General features: G+C 40.4%; 1 protein-coding gene across 2 annotated transcripts; it reads right to left on the bottom strand.

Moving 5' to 3' along the window:
• Positions 1 to 11,387: 11,387 nt before the first annotated feature.
• Positions 11,388 to 18,144, bottom strand: jam2b (junctional adhesion molecule 2b). 2 transcript variants are annotated; one of them, XM_044019188.1, is made up of 11 exons: positions 18,059 to 18,144; positions 15,164 to 15,229; positions 14,826 to 14,936; positions 14,557 to 14,706; positions 13,539 to 13,720; positions 13,337 to 13,445; positions 13,150 to 13,257; positions 12,440 to 12,469; positions 12,337 to 12,355; positions 12,184 to 12,232; positions 11,388 to 12,023 (listed from the first exon to the last, which is right to left on the bottom strand). In XM_044019188.1, exons 1-11 carry the CDS (start codon positions 18,111 to 18,113, stop codon positions 11,985 to 11,987), a joined length of 918 nt encoding a protein of 305 aa, XP_043875123.1. In that variant the 5' UTR covers positions 18,114 to 18,144; the 3' UTR covers positions 11,388 to 11,984. The 2 variants fall into 2 exon arrangements, with proteins under 2 accessions (XP_043875123.1, XP_043875124.1); XM_044019189.1 differs by lacking the exon at positions 12,440 to 12,469.
• Positions 18,145 to 18,900: the final 756 nt, after the last annotated feature.

Here is an 18,900-nt window from a genome sequence, read left to right as displayed (position 1 = left end):
CACTAATCAGTGAAACAAGAGAGGGAGCGAAGCTATCATCAGACACAGACCTCTGGCAGATGAAGCGTGACACAAAGAAAGGGAGAAGGGAAGAAAAAACATAATTATAGAGAGGAAGCAAGGAATCTGATAAAAATACATCTGAGGTAAAGCCTTAAATCATACAGGGATGAAGGGACACAGGAAAGCATGTGGGTGAGAAATTAAAGAGAGAGAGTGTGAGAGAGGTGGACAGCGAGAGAGGGAGAGAGAGCAGGATGGAGTGTCGATGGAAAGGTGCAGGAGGGGGTGATATTTTTAACATGTTCCAATCAGAGCGAGCACATCAAATGTGGCCTGCTGCGAAAAAAGGAAGGAAAAAAATACACCCTCTCAGTTAATCAGAGCGAAGAAACGCAGAGGAAAGTCGGTTAGTGATGCCAGAACACTTCTGTGGGAAGACACGCTCTAAGATATGCAGCAAAAAAAAAGGAAGAGACCAGGATTTGGTGTGTACAGAATCCAGAAATGAGGACAGAATGGAGTAAATGCTTAAGTCTTTTCCACATGAAAGGCTCTTCCTGTGGACTCAGGGGCTTAATAAGCTTGGAGGGGATGTGGTGTGTGTTCAGCCCCATCTTGTCCTCACCCAGTTCAGTTGAGCTGGGGAAGGGAGTTTTTGTGAGCGCGGACTCCTTCCGCGTTCGCTCGAGTTCTGCGAGGCTGCGGCTCGAGCCGCTCCCACTCCTCACTTTGTAATCCTGGCAGGTGGAGCTGAACTATGTGACCCACTCTAATGAGTCCCTGCAGATTAGCCCAGACAATTATTCTAATCCAGAAAAGTGAACATGGCCATCTTTGCTTTTTCACCAGTCCAGACCCCCGCCAGGCTTTTTCACTTTTCTGCAAATAAATAAAATATAGTTGTGCATTTGTACATTCTGTGCAGAAAATAGTTTTTATTTATTAGTATTAAGTATTAGGCTGGATATGAAAAGTGGACCTAGTCCTCCAGTTGTCCTGAGGATGCCAATGCAGAAGCAAAAATATACTGAATAGCCACTAGGGACTAACTCTGCTGGTTGCAAAAACAAATCCATTTAAATAGAAGTCTATGGGAAAATGAGCCTATTTCTCGCTTGATTTATATCATCATTAAACCTTTTTTTTCTGGGTAGTTATAGGTCTCACACTCTTGTTTCAGGTCTTTTCCAACAGATCACGATGTTGATTTTTGTAATTAAGTTCCAATTTAGTGGAAAATTGTGTGATTGACAGCTGGTATCGTCCAATAGGAGCCTGGTTGCCGATGACGCCTCTCAACGAATAACTGAAACTAGTGATTGAGACCATTGATGGCGTAGACTTCCAGTGTACCGGTAGGAACTATTTTGGTACTATTGAAATGTAAAAAAATACCGTACCATACCGAACTGTCCCACTTAGTGCAAACACATCGTAAAAGAGCTGCTGGATGTCGTCCACAGTTGTATGTCGTGTCGCGTTCAATGTCTTTGCACCCGTACGACACCGCGCTGCGTATCTCGCTGACGTTGCCATCAGGCACAGGCCACTCTCTATCTAACAAGTAAAGATGCTGTTCTCAGTCAAAACACAAGTCTGCCCCCAAGGCTTTACTATTCCAAACTGTACCATACTGTGCCAAAATGAACCATTAGGATCAGATAGCGGACATCCTATCTCTGCAGCTCACTGGCGTGCCGTGCGTTTGAATTACAGCCTTGTTTTGAAAATTGTTGGCCCCTGCCTGTTTTCTGTGTCGCATAAATTGTTTCCCCCTGCCTTTTTATGGCTTTGATAAATATTCATCTTCACTGATGCCTACGTCCTGCTGCAGTGCAGCGTGTTACAGGGATACTGATGAGCTGTGAGTCTGTGGACGCTCAAATCACACAGCAATCAGGCCTCATCATGGCTCCCATGGACAGACGATTAGTGCCGGCTTAGCAGTCAGCTACAGTTTGTGTCCTTTCTTAAACCAGGCATGACTTCAGCCGGCCATTAGACTGATAAAGCCACGCTCGGAATGGCCGTTGCTGACCGTTCCACATACTGATGGGATGCATTGTGGTGTTTTCTATGCTCTGCTCAAGGGACAGGAAGTTTAATCCAATACAGAGGCATTAAGTAGCATCCAGCGAGTGGTGGGACAGTGCTTTATGCAGTTTTGCTCTTCCAGCCAGTAAAATCGGTTGGGGGTGGCATTGTGCGAGACTTTAAATGCTTCTTTGGCACTGAGTAGTGGAGGTTATTATCCAAAGAATCCTGACAGGAATTCAATAACAGGCTTTTTGTCCTATGAAATTTCACTCTTCCCATAAGAATCCCTCTGTTTCTTCATCCCTCTGCCCTACCTCCTCCCTCTTTTTTTCCTTAGCTCGTCTAGGGGGAATGATTTAAAAGCATAATAGTGAGAGTACTTGAGTGCCGAGGATTCCTCTTGAATGCTAAACAGCCTGATCAAATAGCACACACTGCAGCACAGGATCTAGGGTATGGATGGGCAGCGAGGAGCAGACCTACTGAACATGCATGCAGCATATATTACACATAAAAAGGCTTGGTTGTGTGTGTTGTCTTTGTTTGAGGCAGCACTGCACTGTCCACACATTAGTATTGCAAGTGAGTAAAAAATGTACATTAGAAAATAAAAAAAACATTGTCATTGAAAACAGGATCTTGTTGTTGTGGAAAAACCCTCATAAGCTTTTGGGTGAGTGTAGAAATAGAGGCTATAGAACAGCAGCTGTCTGTGTGTGTTTTCTTCTTGTTGCAGGAGGAAGAGGAGCATGAAAGCTGTCTGTGCAGTAGTTCAGTAGGAAGAGAGTCACTGTTTGGGTTTTTATCTCCTGGAACAGCCCACAACAACACCATGGACAACAGATGGTTAGACAGAGTGTGAAAATCTGCTGATTCCACGCAAAGAGTAGAATGATGGATCCTGCGGAAGAAAAGTTAAGACACATGTCACTGCAGGTTTGTTATGAGTTATCAGAATTTGTTATTTTTACACACACACACACACACACACCTCTGAATTTATCCCATCCTATAGTTAACACCAGTCCTCGACTCATCCCGGGATTTGAACTGGCAGCCCTCCGGTTACAAGCCCAATCAAAACTAGTTAAATCATTGTCTATTGTTTGAATTTGCTGACATCTTGTTCTCCTCTTAATAATGTATCCTTTCCTCTGATTTTGCTCCCATTTAAGATTAAAGCCAATTTAACATGCTGGGCTGACATTGGAATTATGTAAGCAACTCATTCATAACCATATGCAGAATTTCCCCGGGAAGTATTATGTAATTTACTGCTTTATTATTGATAAAGAGCCCCAAGATCCAATTTGCTTAGGGCATCATGGAAGTTTGGCCCTGAGGAAGTGTGTGGTTTACATAGAGGAAAACTAGCTTAGTTTCCACTCAGACTATCCCTTTAAACCACTAAAGCTGTGAATCCGGCAACATAAAACTGTAAATGAACAAATCAAAAGATACCCGACTAATGTGGAACTATAAAAACAGAGCACTGACAGCAAAAGTCCTTTTATTCATTCTCCTAACGACTGAAAGATTTTAATCAGGCATATAAAAGGACGGTTTCTCCCCCTATTAGCGATTCCATGTACTCGCTGACTTTTCTTTTCTTTTAAAATAGGCTGAAAATGTGTGACATGGAAGTGTGAAGAAGTAAATGCTAGTGCAGGAACCATGAATCTTCTCTTTATTTGACCTGATAGGTGATTTGTTTTAACCTTTTTTCAGTGGGAGGCCCAGCGGCTAACAGTTAGCGCTAAACGGGGACAGGGACCTCCCGTTTATGTGCCTGATTAAAATAAAACTCCATTGTAAATTCAGTTTGTGAATGCAGTCATTTACTTTTAATCTGCCTTTTCAAACACCACATTTCAAATTCCATCATTTATGCATGAATTCACTCTTATTCTCTTATTTATTTTTAATTGCTGTTTTTATTGACTATTTCACATGAAAATCCTTCTTTCATGTGAAGCACTGATTGGAATTCCATTTGTAAATTCTCTTTATACGTTGTCTTTTGAAATATTGTCAGTGTATTTATAAATTAATGTGTGTATAAGTGTATTAATAAGTCTATGTTCAAATAATTCCATATATATATATATATATATATATATATATATATATATACTGTACATATATCCTTATATGTACACTGGCCTACAAGAACAATGTATGAATATTTAGATTTTCTCACGTTAATGTTACTGTGTGTTGGCATAATAACTAAATGATTGAGTGTTTATGTGCTGCTTTATGAATTGTAAATGGAAGGATATTAAACAGAGTGGATTTTCCACAGTTTATCCAGTTACTTGCTGTCCGTAATGTCATATCTGTTTCCGCTTGTTAGCTCTACTGTGTCAGCTGCACATTTTCTGTTTATCAATAAGCCAATGTAGTGGAAAAAAGCTGCAGAAACTAAACCAAGCAGTGCAACAAACAAACGTCAGACACACATACACAGTATAATGATCTGATGAAGTGGAGAGGCCTGACAGTTGATTACAGCTCTGTATCTCTGGGCATTTCCCTCTCAATGAGTTGACTCATTAGTGTTGATGTTCGTATACAAACCAAGATATTAAAAATTTGTCAAAACAGTCTCTGGTGTATAGTTTCAGCTCTGGTCAGTGGAAAAGACTTAAATAAAACATGTGCACGTTTTACTGTAAGCCCACTTGTTATTTTTGCCTCCTGATAAAGGTCACATTTGTTCACTGGATCCGTCTGACAAACTGTTTTATGTGAAGTATTTTGTTAAAAGTTGGCAGTTTGGCATTTAGAACCGAGGTAACGTGTCACTCTCACACTCTCACACACACACACACACACACACTAATAATAATAATCTGCCCACATTGTTATTATCTGAGTGCTTAAATAAGTACAGAGATGTAGTGGGAGTAATAGTCCTTGACTAATTGCTTGTACAGGATGGGATGGTGTGTGTGTGTCAGTGTGTGTCAGTGAGTGTGTGTGTACTTGCAACTGACCTTCTCTGCCATAAACACTGACCTTGTCATCCAGTCATTTCATCCAGGGTGAATAAAATGACTGGATAAGACTTTTATTTATCCGTCGCTGTCAGGGCGTGACGAGAATGTCACAAGATGGAAAACAAAAGAGCCTTCTTTTTTTTCTGCCTTTACAGATGCCAACTAAAAACCCAGATTAAGACTACAAACAGAAAACTGAATGTACAAATAGCAAACTTCCCCCTATTTTAACTTCACAGACACACTCAGCAAGACTTTTGGTACTGTAAGACAAGCTCAGTATAAAGATTTAATGAAACTGGAGGGGGGTGTCGCCGCTGTGCTCAGGTTTAAATATTTAAAAATTGCTATTTCTTGCTGCTACAGCAGGAAAAGTGTGCTTCCTGTGGTAATCCCTGTGTCAATGGTCTTTTTCCCCCTTTTCCCACGAGCATAAATACAGCAATGACTGCATGATGTAAGCTTTGCATAACCCAAAAGCTGCTGCTAATGCAAAGGGGCTTAATGGAAGCTGTGGAGAAAAAAGAAAAGAGGAGGACTAACACGAGAAACAAAACTTGCAAATGCGACGAGCCGGAGATCTATTCAAATAAGCAGAAAAACAATAATTAAAAAGTCTAAAAAAGACAATTTAATCCTTGAGGGTGGTGTGTTATACGGCGTGTGCCGGGATGAGTTGTTGTGCCACCTGTTCGTAGATGTATTTGTGTTCCTGCAGGTTCTCAGTGGAGCTCAGCTCACACACACACACACACACACACACACACACAGAACACGGAGGCTACGGCTCAGGTTGAAATGATTTCTGGTATCATCAGGCGGCACAAGAAGAAGAAGATGTTGTGGCAGAAAAACCTGGCTGCAGGCTTAATTTAACATCTAAGAAAAACAGTGGTATTGACATAGATTTCATTTGACAGCCACCACCCACTCACACTCCACTACTCTCTCTCTCTCTCACTTATTTTAACACATTTTCTCTCTCACCACTGTCGCCATCTGACACATATACACACGTTTACAAAATGTGATGCAACAGCCGCCCAGAGCTGTAATCCACGGTGAGCATCCATAAAGAAGGCTTGTTAAGATGTTCAAAGGAATATCACGAGAAGAAAAAAATATGATGCAGGCGTTTGAGCAATGCCATTAACCTGCGTGTGGTGTGTGCGTGTCTGTGTGTGTCTTTCTAACAACAATTTGTGTCTTCAGTCCTCACGACTTCAAAGAACCCTTTGAATTGTGATGAGGCAGTTATTTGACATAGTTAAAGGGATCATTCAGATTTTGTTTTTCCTGCAGGCAGTGCATTTACATGTTGAAAGTCAGATTTTAGTCGGACTAAAGGCCTTTGCACACCGGACATCGGCCGCGTGAACATGTGACTTTTCCAATGAATTCACAGCTTTTTAACATCTAATAACAGGCTGCTTTTAGATTTTAGTGCCAAAATAATCCCAAAACCCTCATAGAAGACCTTAAAACAGACTAAGGCGCTTTTCTGAGTGTAAACATGTAAACATGTTAGCACCAAAATTCGCTCTCCGGTCTTTGACTTTGAAGTAGAAGGAGACGATGTATAAATGAAGTTCCAAATTAGCCTTGGTTAGAAATCTTATATGCAATGCATCTGTGATGTGTTCATTTTAACAATGTGGGGTTTTTTGGATTGTCCTTGACAAATAAAAATGAAGAAGACACACTTTTGGACTGAAGAAGAGACGACTTTCATGCTTGGGCAGCTGAAGGAACTAAATATTCCATTTTACTATTTGCTGTTGTTTGTCTGTGACGTAAAAGGTCAGGAAACTTAGTCAACAGCACTAGCTTATAGAGAAATAGATGCTCCAATTTCATCGTACTGCTGTATAATGACAATAAAGGCTTTCAGTTCAATTCAATTCAATTCAAACGTACATACAACAGATTTTTTAGCAAATTTACTTCCTCTAATAACATCTACAACTGTCTGCTGCTCACACTTCTGCATAAATATAACATTTGAAGTGTGGCTGTACAAGGTTTGGACTGGAAAATTAGGTTTATGTCATTTTATAAAATGTTAACTCCTCATTCCACACACCACTGAAGTCCAAAGAGGAAAATTAGCATGTTTTTGCTTGTGTGGACCCAGGACCTGCTGGTCTGCTGTTGCCTCATTTAGTGAGTGTGGTATGGATTTTACAGACCAAAGTCACAATCTGTTCAGTAGAACTGGGTGCACGCCGGTCCCTCAGACTGGTTCTCAGCGATAACGGCGCACTCAGTGAAGTCAACAGTGTATCTCGTTTAACCAGAAAACCTGAACTTCAAGGTAAGGGACAGGTCTTTAGGGATACGTGTCCTCACAGAGACAGAAGTGTGACGGTGCGTTTGTTTGTGTTCGCTTTATGTCGCGTTTCCATTTGTAACAACCTCCCAAACCTTCACATAACATTCCAAAACAACCTATACAAACACTGCTACTTTTACAGTTAATAGCACTTATTTGTTTCACAGTAAATCTGTTGCACATGCAGTAATGTTCAGTTTATATCCTTGGACATGTTTCTACGCTCCGAGTTGACCACCAAACACAAGTCAAACTGTTTAAATGCCAAAGTCATGAGATTTGTCCAGGTAGTGTCAGAGACATAAAGGCATAAAAAGAAAATGACTAGACTTGGACAACAGACCAGAAAGGGCAAAGTAAACAATCTGAAGCAGAGGAGGACAAAATGAGGCAGAAATAGACACAAAATAAGTCAACTTGACACTGAGTTTGTCTATGACGTCACCAAGCGAGGATAAACAATGCAGCTGATCAAGGCTGGAGCCGAAGACCTGGATTTTATAGCAGGTGGTGAAGCATGGCAATCAGTGCACAACGAGCAGCAGGTGTGTCGGTAGGTCTCAGGAGCAGGAAAATGGGTCAGCCACGCCCAGCAGGCACAAACAGACAGTGGGAGACATGAGAGCAAATATGCTGATAAAAAAAAGGGGGAGAATAACATTGCATTGTGTCTGTGAAGGTTCTCAGTCGTCATAATCTTCTTCAGTACTCAGCTGTGGCCGACTGTGACCTCTCATCCAAGAGGCTTCCTCAGTTCTGACTCTCTCACCGCAGACAGTCGTCAAGTTCAACGATGCGGATCGTTCACCCCTCCCAGTTCACAAACAAGGTGTGAACGGGTCGTTAGGGAGCGACTATTGTTGTGTGTGTGTGTGTGTGTTGGACTTCACGCTTGTCGTTTTGTGTTTGCTTCATTCTTTTTGGAAGAGAGCACCGTAGGTCCGCCTCCTCTGTTGAGTGATGGTTTCTCCAGGTCCACACAGACGGCTTCCAAACCACCCGTCATCGCTGGCCAGAATGTGAACATTCTCACCCAGAAAAGAAACATGTTCACCTTAACTCGAGCAAGTCCACCGCTAACTACTGAAGAATAAAATCAGACAAAGCTAACAGGAGCCTGTGTTGAAATAGGGACGCTCATGTAATTGTCTGTGTGCGTGCGTTCCAATAACGGCTGCCAAATAAAGAACAAACAGGAACATCCGGGTTGACCCATTTAATTGTTTGACATTTTGTTTGACATTTAATTGGCAGTGAAGCATAATAGGAACTGAAGGAAAGTCATTGTGTCAAGACTGATCAATATTTATACTGGGTCGAGTATACAAGACGTCAATGGTCCGTTTACACAGTGGATATTTTGACAGGTGTTACTGATAATATTAACGATGGCTGTGCGCGAGCTAAATGGAACGCAGTGATTTGATTATTTGCACCTGTTAATTTCTCCACTGTCAAAATGTCTGCCGAGTAAAGACTCCATTCTGACATGAACGTTTTGTTCTCTGTTCTCTTTTTTGTCGGTGTACTTGTTCTCCTCAACATATTATTCCAGTAGGTTTTGCCATTTGACGGCTGGTGTTTATTGGATTTTTGAAAATAATTATATGCGCTAGGCGTCGGTCAAAATATCCATTTGGTGATATATCGTCATCCACGTGCAATACGATAATCTATGCGCCGGGGCAATTGTCGATATTTTATTTTATTTAACCCCTGCCAGTTACGCTCGCCAGGCGTCACTACTTCATGTGTCCTCATGGTGTCGCTGCTCAAATGAATGAGGGGAATTTGGGGTGGAAGTTACCTGGCTATAATGGAGGAAGCTACGTTAAGAGATGCTCCATCCATGTCCAATACATAGACTTTATGCACTCTGTTCTCTATGTTGTAAATAAATAGAGAAATCCTGTTGCAATATATTGATTGTAACAGAATCGTGATATTATTGGTATCGTGGATCATGTATCGCGTTTCGTATCGCGAGGTGATTCCTACCCCTAATATGCGCCAATAAAATTGACGATGACTCAAACCATGAATAATTATCAAACTAAATCAACAGATATGGGGTTAGATTCTTTACGAAAACTGGAACAACTCAACGTAGTTGCTGTTAATTATTCATTAATAACTGAAATGGAAAGGTTGTCATTAATGTGCTTATGACACAATGTTTGACTCACAGAAACGAGCACAGTAAATGATAACGTCATATCCCAGCTGCCTTGAAAATACACAACTACTGACCAGATTTGTAATTCTGTCAAGGTGCACATACTGAGAATGATTAATAGATTAGCCGGTGTCCTTCCTCACTGCTGGATTGATCCGAGAGGTCTTAGCTATCGAGCCAACATAATAGCGGATCAATAGGACGCACTCCATGTGATCATCAGAGAGGGTTATGACCGAGTACGAGAATAGATCTCCTGTGCACACACTCTTTGCACTGTGGCGAGAAAAGCTCATATGCACCAGCCACATGCCAACACAACTGAGGTTTCGACTAATATTTAAAGCACAAAGTGAAGGCACCGACGCTGCGTCTTCATTAAAAACACATGGAAGAGAAACTGTCAGAAAACAGAGCTCCTCAAGACTTTTAATTTATGTGAGCTGCAGTGAGAAGAATGATGAGTACAAAGGCAGGAGAACAACAGAGCCACTGTTCACAGACAAATAATAGACAAAGGCTGGCATCTTCGCTGTTGTGTGTGTGTGGGCCCATACAGTAACACCTAGTGTATAAACATGCAGTCAGTGCTGTAGTGCCATCTTGTGGTCAAAACTGTGTGCACTTCCAAAGAGCTGCTCTATTTAAATAATAATAATAATAATAATAATAATGAATGATTACATTTGCGGAATAGAAAAATTGTGCATTTAAAGATTTCTAGTTTTTAGCTTTATAGTGGTCTCCGGAAAAGGAAAAAGACAAATAAGACAGACAAATATACCACATAAGAACAGGATATTACTTTTCAACTGTGCCAGCTGTTTGTCAGTAAGAAGTAATAACCAGTGTCATATAATCATGTTTGTACAAGACATTTTCTAAAATAAACCCCTCTGTTTCTGACATGTTTTTCTAATATGAGGGAAAAACAGAGGCAGAACATATAACATACAAATCACCTAAAAAAATCATCATTCAATAAATAATGAATGTCTCTGTGACAGTGTGTTTACATACAGGAGGGCAGGTATGAGCTAAATGCTAATGTGCTCACAACATGTCTTCACTATATTCTTATACAGTATACAGATACATAAATATCTGTATATGTATATAACTGTATATATGTATATCTCAGTACAGCCGTGGCTAACTATGACAATGCTAACATGCTATTGTTTTGCTATGTTGTCCCTGTTTGCTAGCTTAACTGTGCATGATACATGCTATTGTTTTGCTATGTTGTCCCTGTTTACTAGCTTAACTTTGCAGTATTTGTCATGAGTGCAGCTGTTTTTAGTTAAAGTTTATTACATGTTTGGCTAATTAATATTTGATGAGAATTTGAGAATGTTTCATGAAAAATAGATTATTTTTATTACTGAAGTCAATATTTCCATATGTCCATTTCGATAAGTTTCACTGCTGTAGAAACATGGCAATGTATGGAAACAATGCTCTTGCTCCCATATGACCTCAAGGGTATCCAAAAATCAAATTATTTTTATTGCAAAGCAATTATACACCGATACAAACAAACTAATGACTATTATATTCTGCCAATAAACCCACTTGAATGTCACACATTGGATCTTTAACGTTTAGATAAATAACAGATTTGGAAGTCAGACTTTTGAGAGGTTTGTCAAATGTGGTGTTTTCAGTTTCCCTGCAGCCTTTGAGTACTGGCATGAGAAAATAATAAACCAATAAATCTTGCCAATAAAACAGTTACCTCCATAAGCTGAATACAACATTCGCATTTTTTTTCATATTCCTTTATTATTATGAAATAGACTTGATATCAAAGATTTCAAAAGAATTTGAAGCATCGTTCAGTGCGTGCAGACACCTGTTCATTTATCACTCGACTCATCTCATCGTGTAAAATTTCTACAACCAAAATGAAATGAAATGAGATAAAACATGACATAAAAACACAAACACGTTTACAAAATATATCAAATTGACAAAGGATAAAAAGAAAAGCTTTGGATACATACATTTGTGACACAATAAATTTACAATCTTTGGCATATTTTTTGTGGATAGTTACAAATACTGGCCTGTAGGTGACATAAGAGAACCAACAAAAAAAACATTAAAACTCATAGAAAAAGTAAGAATACAACAAGCCTTTCTTTCAAATGTCACACTAAACACACCAAAGAAAAAAGACGATAATGAAATATATTACACAGCATTTAAAAAATAATTACAGTACTGTGAGTGTGTTTTTGTGTACAGGAAGACTCCTCCAAACTGGCAACACAAAACTTCTGGAGTAAAAACTGTTTTGCTCTTTGGGTTGATATTTGATGTGTCGGTCCAAGGCAGAGACGAGCAGATGTCCAAAAGCACGGCGACAGCCAGTCTCCAGTGCCAGATACACTTCAGATATTGGATTTTGGACCGAGGAAGACATCGTGCCTCAGATCATGAAGGACTGGGCTTGTTTGTAGTGCTTGAGCTGCAGAGAGGGAACGGAGACGTACAGTGAGCCACTTCCTTCAATTTGCCAAGGACTGGCGTTATCAGCCGTTTATCAACAGCATTTAATGGCAAACCCAAATTCATAGCAGCAAAGAACAACAAGCCGTGACATGATAACACCGCCTTTGATCACTCACGTTGCGGGTGGGAGGAAGAGGAGGAGGTGGAGGGTTGTAGGACTTGGTGCTGAAAGACAAAGGGCAGCAGTTGAGCACAAACTCATTACAACTCACACACACACACACACACACACAGGAAAACAGAGTCGGCCTGAGAAGTGAGACGCTCACCTTTTTGTGTGATTCCCTTCTGTTCAAAGACACAAAAAGAGTCAGAGGTCAGTGAAAACAGCAGATGTAAAACTTTCTACCATCAATCCACACAAATATTTACCTCTTACATCTCCTAGTCCTTGGTAATTTCCTTGAAAACACACATTATCGGCTTAGAAAATATGATGCATTCACTGAACTACAGAAGAAAATTGCTGCACATACACAAACTTTTCCAGTTTTACTTTTCATATTTTTGCCTTCCTGGTTGAAGCGTGGAGCCAAAGACATAAATAAATGATGTGTTGATACAATACTTCCTGGTAGGGCTGGGGCAGTAAATCAATAACAGTGTATACTGTGTGGTGCTGTGCAATATAACAAAACACCAATAAATTGTACAGTGATATAAACATTTATTTTTATGGATTGCTCAAACACACTTTCAGATACTGTATAACAAATGTGTGTATTACAATTTACATATCTTACGTTTATTGTCATAATTATCAATATCAGGGATGTGAAGGATGTGAAGTTCTATACAGCTGCATTGTAAGTCTAAAGCACTGAATATTGAACATATTTAGAATCGGATGCAATGGGACAATATTTTATTTGTATTACTTTATGTTTTAAAGTGACACAACGTAGGATTTCAACCTTCAAATATTTTTTTTCTACAAATATATTTAATATTAATGATGCTGCTGCCCTCTTGGCCAGGTTCCCCTTTGTCAAAGAGATATTTGACCCCAGTGAGACTAATCTGGTAAAATAAATGTTAAAGAAAATGAATAAATAAATATTGCATGTGTCACACCAACTCACCGTTGCGGCAGCCTCGATGTCGACACACGCACATACAGATGCAGCAAAAGAGGACGAGCGCCAGCAAACCTGCAGCGCCTGCGATCACGACGGTCATGTTCAGGGGATCTAGATGGAAGGTAGACGGATCATTTCATCAGTCTCCAGTGAGTGGAGCAGGAAATGTAAACAAAACAAAACCACTTACAGTCCATAACTTTCAGTTGTTGGGCCACACAACTCTTGGGCGCCCCCACACTGTTGGAGGACTCACAGCGGTACATCCCCGTGTCCATTTTGGACACACTGTTAATCTTCTGCTCCAAACAGACCAAAGAGAGGTGAGAGGTGAAGCTGAATCTCTACAGTTTGCGCAGGATGATGTCTTAGATACTGCGGCGCATGCTCACCAGTGTGCCCTTGTTTGTGTCAATGCTGTAAGGAGTGTCTGTCGTGGCCATCAGCACCTTGTTGTCCTTGTACCAGCGGTAGGTGGCAGGAGGGACGCTCAGTTTGTCCTTACAGAGGAGCTCCAGGCCCGAGCCGACAAATATGGAGCTCGGCACCTCGCAGGACGGCACATGAGGAGGCACTGAGAAGGCAGAGGTCACAGCTTCAATACATGTGGATATTCAAGGAAAATGTATTCAATTTTTTAATTACAAAAACTGCCTGAAAAACAAACAGATCTTTTTTTTTGACTGGATCACATCAAATCACCATTAAAAGATAGATAGATAAGTTATGGGCGATCAGCTGGTGGGTTGGTTGTATTATTGGTTGTTTATTTTTGGGTAGTGTTGGTAATGTGGTAGCTTTGGTCAGTCTCAGATTGGTTGGTTGGTTCATGGGCAGAGTTAGTTGTTTTACTGGGTTGAATTGTTTTGTTATCTCGTTGGTTGGTTGGTTGAATTGGTTGGTTGGTTGGTGTGTATGTCGTACGATTAGTTGGTGGGTAGAGTTTCTTGGGTTAAATTGGTTGGTTATCTGGTTAGTTGTTTGAGTCAGTTGGCGATGGGTTGGTTGGTTGGTATGTAGGGTTGGTTGGTTTGAATTGGTTGGGTCAGTTGGTGGATGGGTTGTTTGGTTAGTGTGTAGGGTTGGTTGGTTTGAATTGGTTGGGTCAGTTGGGGATGGGTTGTTTGGTTGGTGTGTATGAATTGGTTGGGTTTGTTTTGGTTGGTGTGCAGGGTTGGTTGGTGGGTACAGTTGATTGGTTTGGTTGAATTAGTTGGTTGGTTGGCTGGTTGGTTGGTTGAGTCAGTTGGGGGATAGGTTGTTTGCTTGGTGGTTAGAGTTGGTTGGTTGGGTACGGTAAGTTACTTGGTCGGCCCGTTGGATTCTTGGTCAGTCGATTGGTTGGTTGATACATAGATTGATTGACTGACTGACAACCAACCTATAGATTCATCAGACACAAGCACATACCGAGCACATTGAGGGTTACAGTTGCTTCTCCCAGACTGACATGGTCTTCACTGGCGGTCACCTCACAGCGATACTCCCCCGAGTCTTTCTGAGTGACCAAATGTATCGTCAGCGTCGCGCCTTCTATCTTGGCCCGTTCTGCATAAGGCCCTGAGGTGTAAGATAATATTTCAGAGAGAGAAAATTCAGCAGTTAGGCAAATGAAAAGATGATGGTAAAAAATAGCAGTGGAAATATTGGAACATTTTCATTTCATTGGAGTCACTCACCAGTGAATTTGTGATTAAAGTACACAAATGTCACACCCTTTCCCTTCTTCTTCCACTCGATTCGAGGGTTCTGGTCTTTTTCTGTCCTGAACTCACATGTCAGTACTGCATCTGTGAGGACAGACAGCACAGAATCACTACTGGATAGTGTTGTTGAAACCTGTAGGGGTGGATGTAACCACCAAGGCTTGTTTGTAACTGCGTGTCAGTGCTGCGATGGACAGCTGACGTGTCCAGGGTGGACCCTGCCTCTTGCCCAACATCAGCTGAGTTTGACTTAAAGCAGATGATGGATGGATGAATAGATCGACGGGAGGATGAAAAAAAATGTGTCTCACCTGTGTGCTCGTGGACTTCTACTTGGGGTTTGCTGCTGCTCACAGTCACTGACAGACAGACAGGACCTGGTGGGACAAGAATCATCAATAAACCTTCTAAAAACAAGTGAGTATTACACTCAGAACCACCAAGTACTAACAAGAAAAACCCTTTGCTTGCCCCATTCTGACAGGAAAATGAACGACCTCGCTCTGTATTTAATGCAACACCATGAATTTTTCTGATCAGCTGCATCCACAAGGAGTCAAACTGGTGGCCCACGGGCCAAATGTGCCCCCCAGTTCACAATGGCACAATGGCAATGGCAGCTCACACATTATAATATGTTATTCAGTTATAAACATTGTGTTATTAAATGTATTTATTCAACATTAAATGATATATAAGCTTGTTTTGTTATTATTTACCTCATTTTAGATTCAGCTTCATTTTTCTGCCTACATTTGATATTAACATATTTATTTTGCATTAATAAAAATAAATGTTTTATTGTGACGTATACATCATTCCATATCAAAACAAGCACTTTTACTTCAAAATTCTGTGGAATTTCATCATGAATATATTTATTGTGATGAAAACGTGATGAAGTTGCTCTATAGGAACACGCCGCTACAGTGAGATGGTTTCCATGGTAATCACATAGAATCGTGCTGTTGCTGAATATCAACAGGTCATATGTGCGGCTACTTTGGTCTGTATCTGTGAGCGATCAACGCGACCTCAAGAAACGTGTAGTTAGGAAAATAAAAGTCAGACTTTTGTGTAAACTTATCATAAAGAAGTGTCCGACACGGATGGTACGAACCAAAATTAGGCCAACACATCTGCACACACACACACACACACACACACACACACGAGCGTGACTCCAACCTATATCCTGGTGGTACCAGGAGCGGTGGTGAGTAGGAATGCGAGTGATGGATGACTCCCTGACAAGCTGCTCTACCCCGACCTGATAACCTCTTTTTAGTAGTGATAGGTCCCTTCAGCACACACACACACACATGCATACACACACACACATTTATACACAGCTTTACAGAAAGTCACTATATCACACTCCCCAAAAGAACACAACAAACAGACAAAAGAACATGAAGTTTCTTGGCTATATCAAGTTGTGTGTGTGTGTGTGTGTGTGTGTGTGTGTGTGTGTGCACATGTCTTTAGTGGGTGGTTTGGACCAAGTGTCAAGTAATCCTATCTTTGTGAGGACATTTAAAAGGCCTTTTTAAGGGTTAATACTTGAGTTTAGGTTAAGGGTTAGGGTAAGGCACTTAGTTGTGATGGTTAAGGTTAGGGGTAAGGGGCTATAGGGAATGCATGAAGTCTGTGATGTGTCCTTACGATGAATGCTGCAACGTGTGTGTGTGTGGGGAGCATGTTATAGTGGTAACCTTACCCTTCTCAGCTGGCGCACACACACACACACACACACACACACTTGTACAATGATTACAACATTAACAGTAATCCCTCTGCATCGTATTCTTTACATTGACCTACAGCCTGGTTGGTTGGACCTAAACCTTAACATCAAGACCAGAATTATAAAAAATGAATTCATTAAAACATGTGCACTAACAAACTACAGTATTTAAATGTGATTAATAACACTGAGATTTCTGATGCAATGAAAGTAAAAGGCCTCTTTGTAGATATTGTGCCGTAATCATCCACCTCACAGGAAACTGATGAAACATTTTTTTTTTTCCAAACATATCTCTTTACTTAATCTAAAGTGAGGATGAAGAGTTAATGTCTTCAACCCTGTGAGATCCTCGTGTGTAAAGTCAACAAAGATCAAAAACACACGCAGCAATTATTGACATAATGACAAAGAAAATAGAAAAGCAGCCTCTGTGATCCTCAAAGCAAAGCTTCAAATGCATATTCTAGATAGCAAGTGGCTGTTTTCATCTCTGTCCGGGGTCATTCAGGGGCCACAATCATCATCATCATCATCATCATCGTCACCGTCGTCCACACACTGAAACAGACGGATCTCTCCACTGGGTCATGTGACACGTCGCATCAGCGTGTGGATCTCGGGTTCAAACGGCATCAGTGTAAACACGAGAGTCTTTGACCACAACCACTCCCTGGACATGAAGTCCTGGGACTCCTCACACCTCCTCCCCCATCTTTCACCTCCTCCTCCTCCTCTGTGAGTGTGTGAGGTCACTCAAACTAATCCCCACTGAACAAAAACCCTTCACTTCCCAACGCCAGAGATATGCAGCGTATAAAACACCACATCATACGTTTGATTTTTAAATAAATGGCACGAAAACACACAATGATGCAGCATTTCTAAAGGGACTGTATGGAAAATGGGCTTTTCCTCAAATTATATTAAACTCATTAAAACACATTAAAATTAAATGTGTAGGGACATGATAGAGAATATGCTGTGAATGCATAACAATCTTTAATTTTAAGTGTTAAATTGAATCATTTAAATACTGAGGGTGAAGTTATTGTTGTTGTTTTTCTTAAGAAAAATGTCTAAGAAAAAGGTAATAAAGGCAAATTATGATTAGTTTGCATATTATTTATTGCACACTTTACATTAGTTATTTGCAAAACTCCAAAAAACAAATTGTATTTTTTTAGTAAATTAACTAACACAATCAGACACAATGTTTTTTAAGCAGTTTATAATCTAAGTGTAGAGATAAAGGTGAAGATAAGGTAAAAATGAAATATTTTAGTCTGTAAGGATGGATTTTGATTCTAAATTATAGCTTTCTGCACGAAACAGAGATTATCTTCCAGATTATTTGAAGTGGCTCTGTTGCAATTCGTGCGCCTACTTTCCCCGTTTGTTTAAAAAACGCCACAGTTTACTTTTATCTTTTAAAAAAAAGCAGGAAAAACCAACTCACTGTGCAGTAAAGTGATGACGAGAGGCAGCGTCCACAGCTTCATGTTGTTTCTCATTAAACTCCTGAGCTCAGTGTGTGTGTGTGAGTGTCCGCTGAGTCTGGATGGAGACAAGTTTGAGTCCAAATAAAAAACTCCCTGCAGGGTCCTGCACTCTGCGCGCGCACGCGCGTCCACGTGGAGCGGACAACTGACGGGAGCGCGCGCACAGGCGGTGTAGAGTAGATGAGACTGAGTCAACAGTTTAGTAACTGTAGAACGCTCAAAAAAAACAACTTTAAATATAAGTATGAGCTATTTGTACTTCAGTACAAACTTCTACTCCATTATTGTACACAGGTAGGCTTGTCTAAAGTACCTTAAAGGTATACTTTTAGAGTAAAAGTACAAGTATGTTACCAAAAAATCACTTCAATAGAGGTTGAAGTCACTTTTTTACAATATTACTTAAGTCTCAAAAATAATTTTCTGATAAATTGGACTTAAGTTTTAGAAGTAAAAGTACTAAAAAAAGTGAGGGGTTGGACTTGAGCTCAGTGGTAGGGCAAATTGTCTTTCAACTGGAAGGTTGTGGGTTTAAATCCTGGCTCTGCTGAGTCTATATGTGTCAAGACACTTAACCCCATGTTGCCGCGTGTGACTGGGTGAAAACTGTTGTGTAAAGCAGTTCATCAGGACTAGAAAAACTCTATATAAATACAGACCATAATCCCAACCCTTCTTCTTTTGATTGTATTTGGTAGTAACAAAGAGAGTTGGAGGAAATGTAGTGGAGTAAAAGTAAAAGTTTTTAGAAAAATAAATAAAGTAAAGTACAGATATGTGTATTTTGGACTTAAGTACA

Source organism: Solea senegalensis, linkage group LG2, assembly GCF_019176455.1.
Source record: "Solea senegalensis isolate Sse05_10M linkage group LG2, IFAPA_SoseM_1, whole genome shotgun sequence".
Lineage (NCBI taxonomy): Eukaryota > Metazoa > Chordata > Actinopteri > Pleuronectiformes > Soleidae > Solea > Solea senegalensis.
The sequence above is the reverse complement of the archived record's forward strand: the minus strand, read 5'-3'. Positions and strand labels throughout refer to the sequence as shown.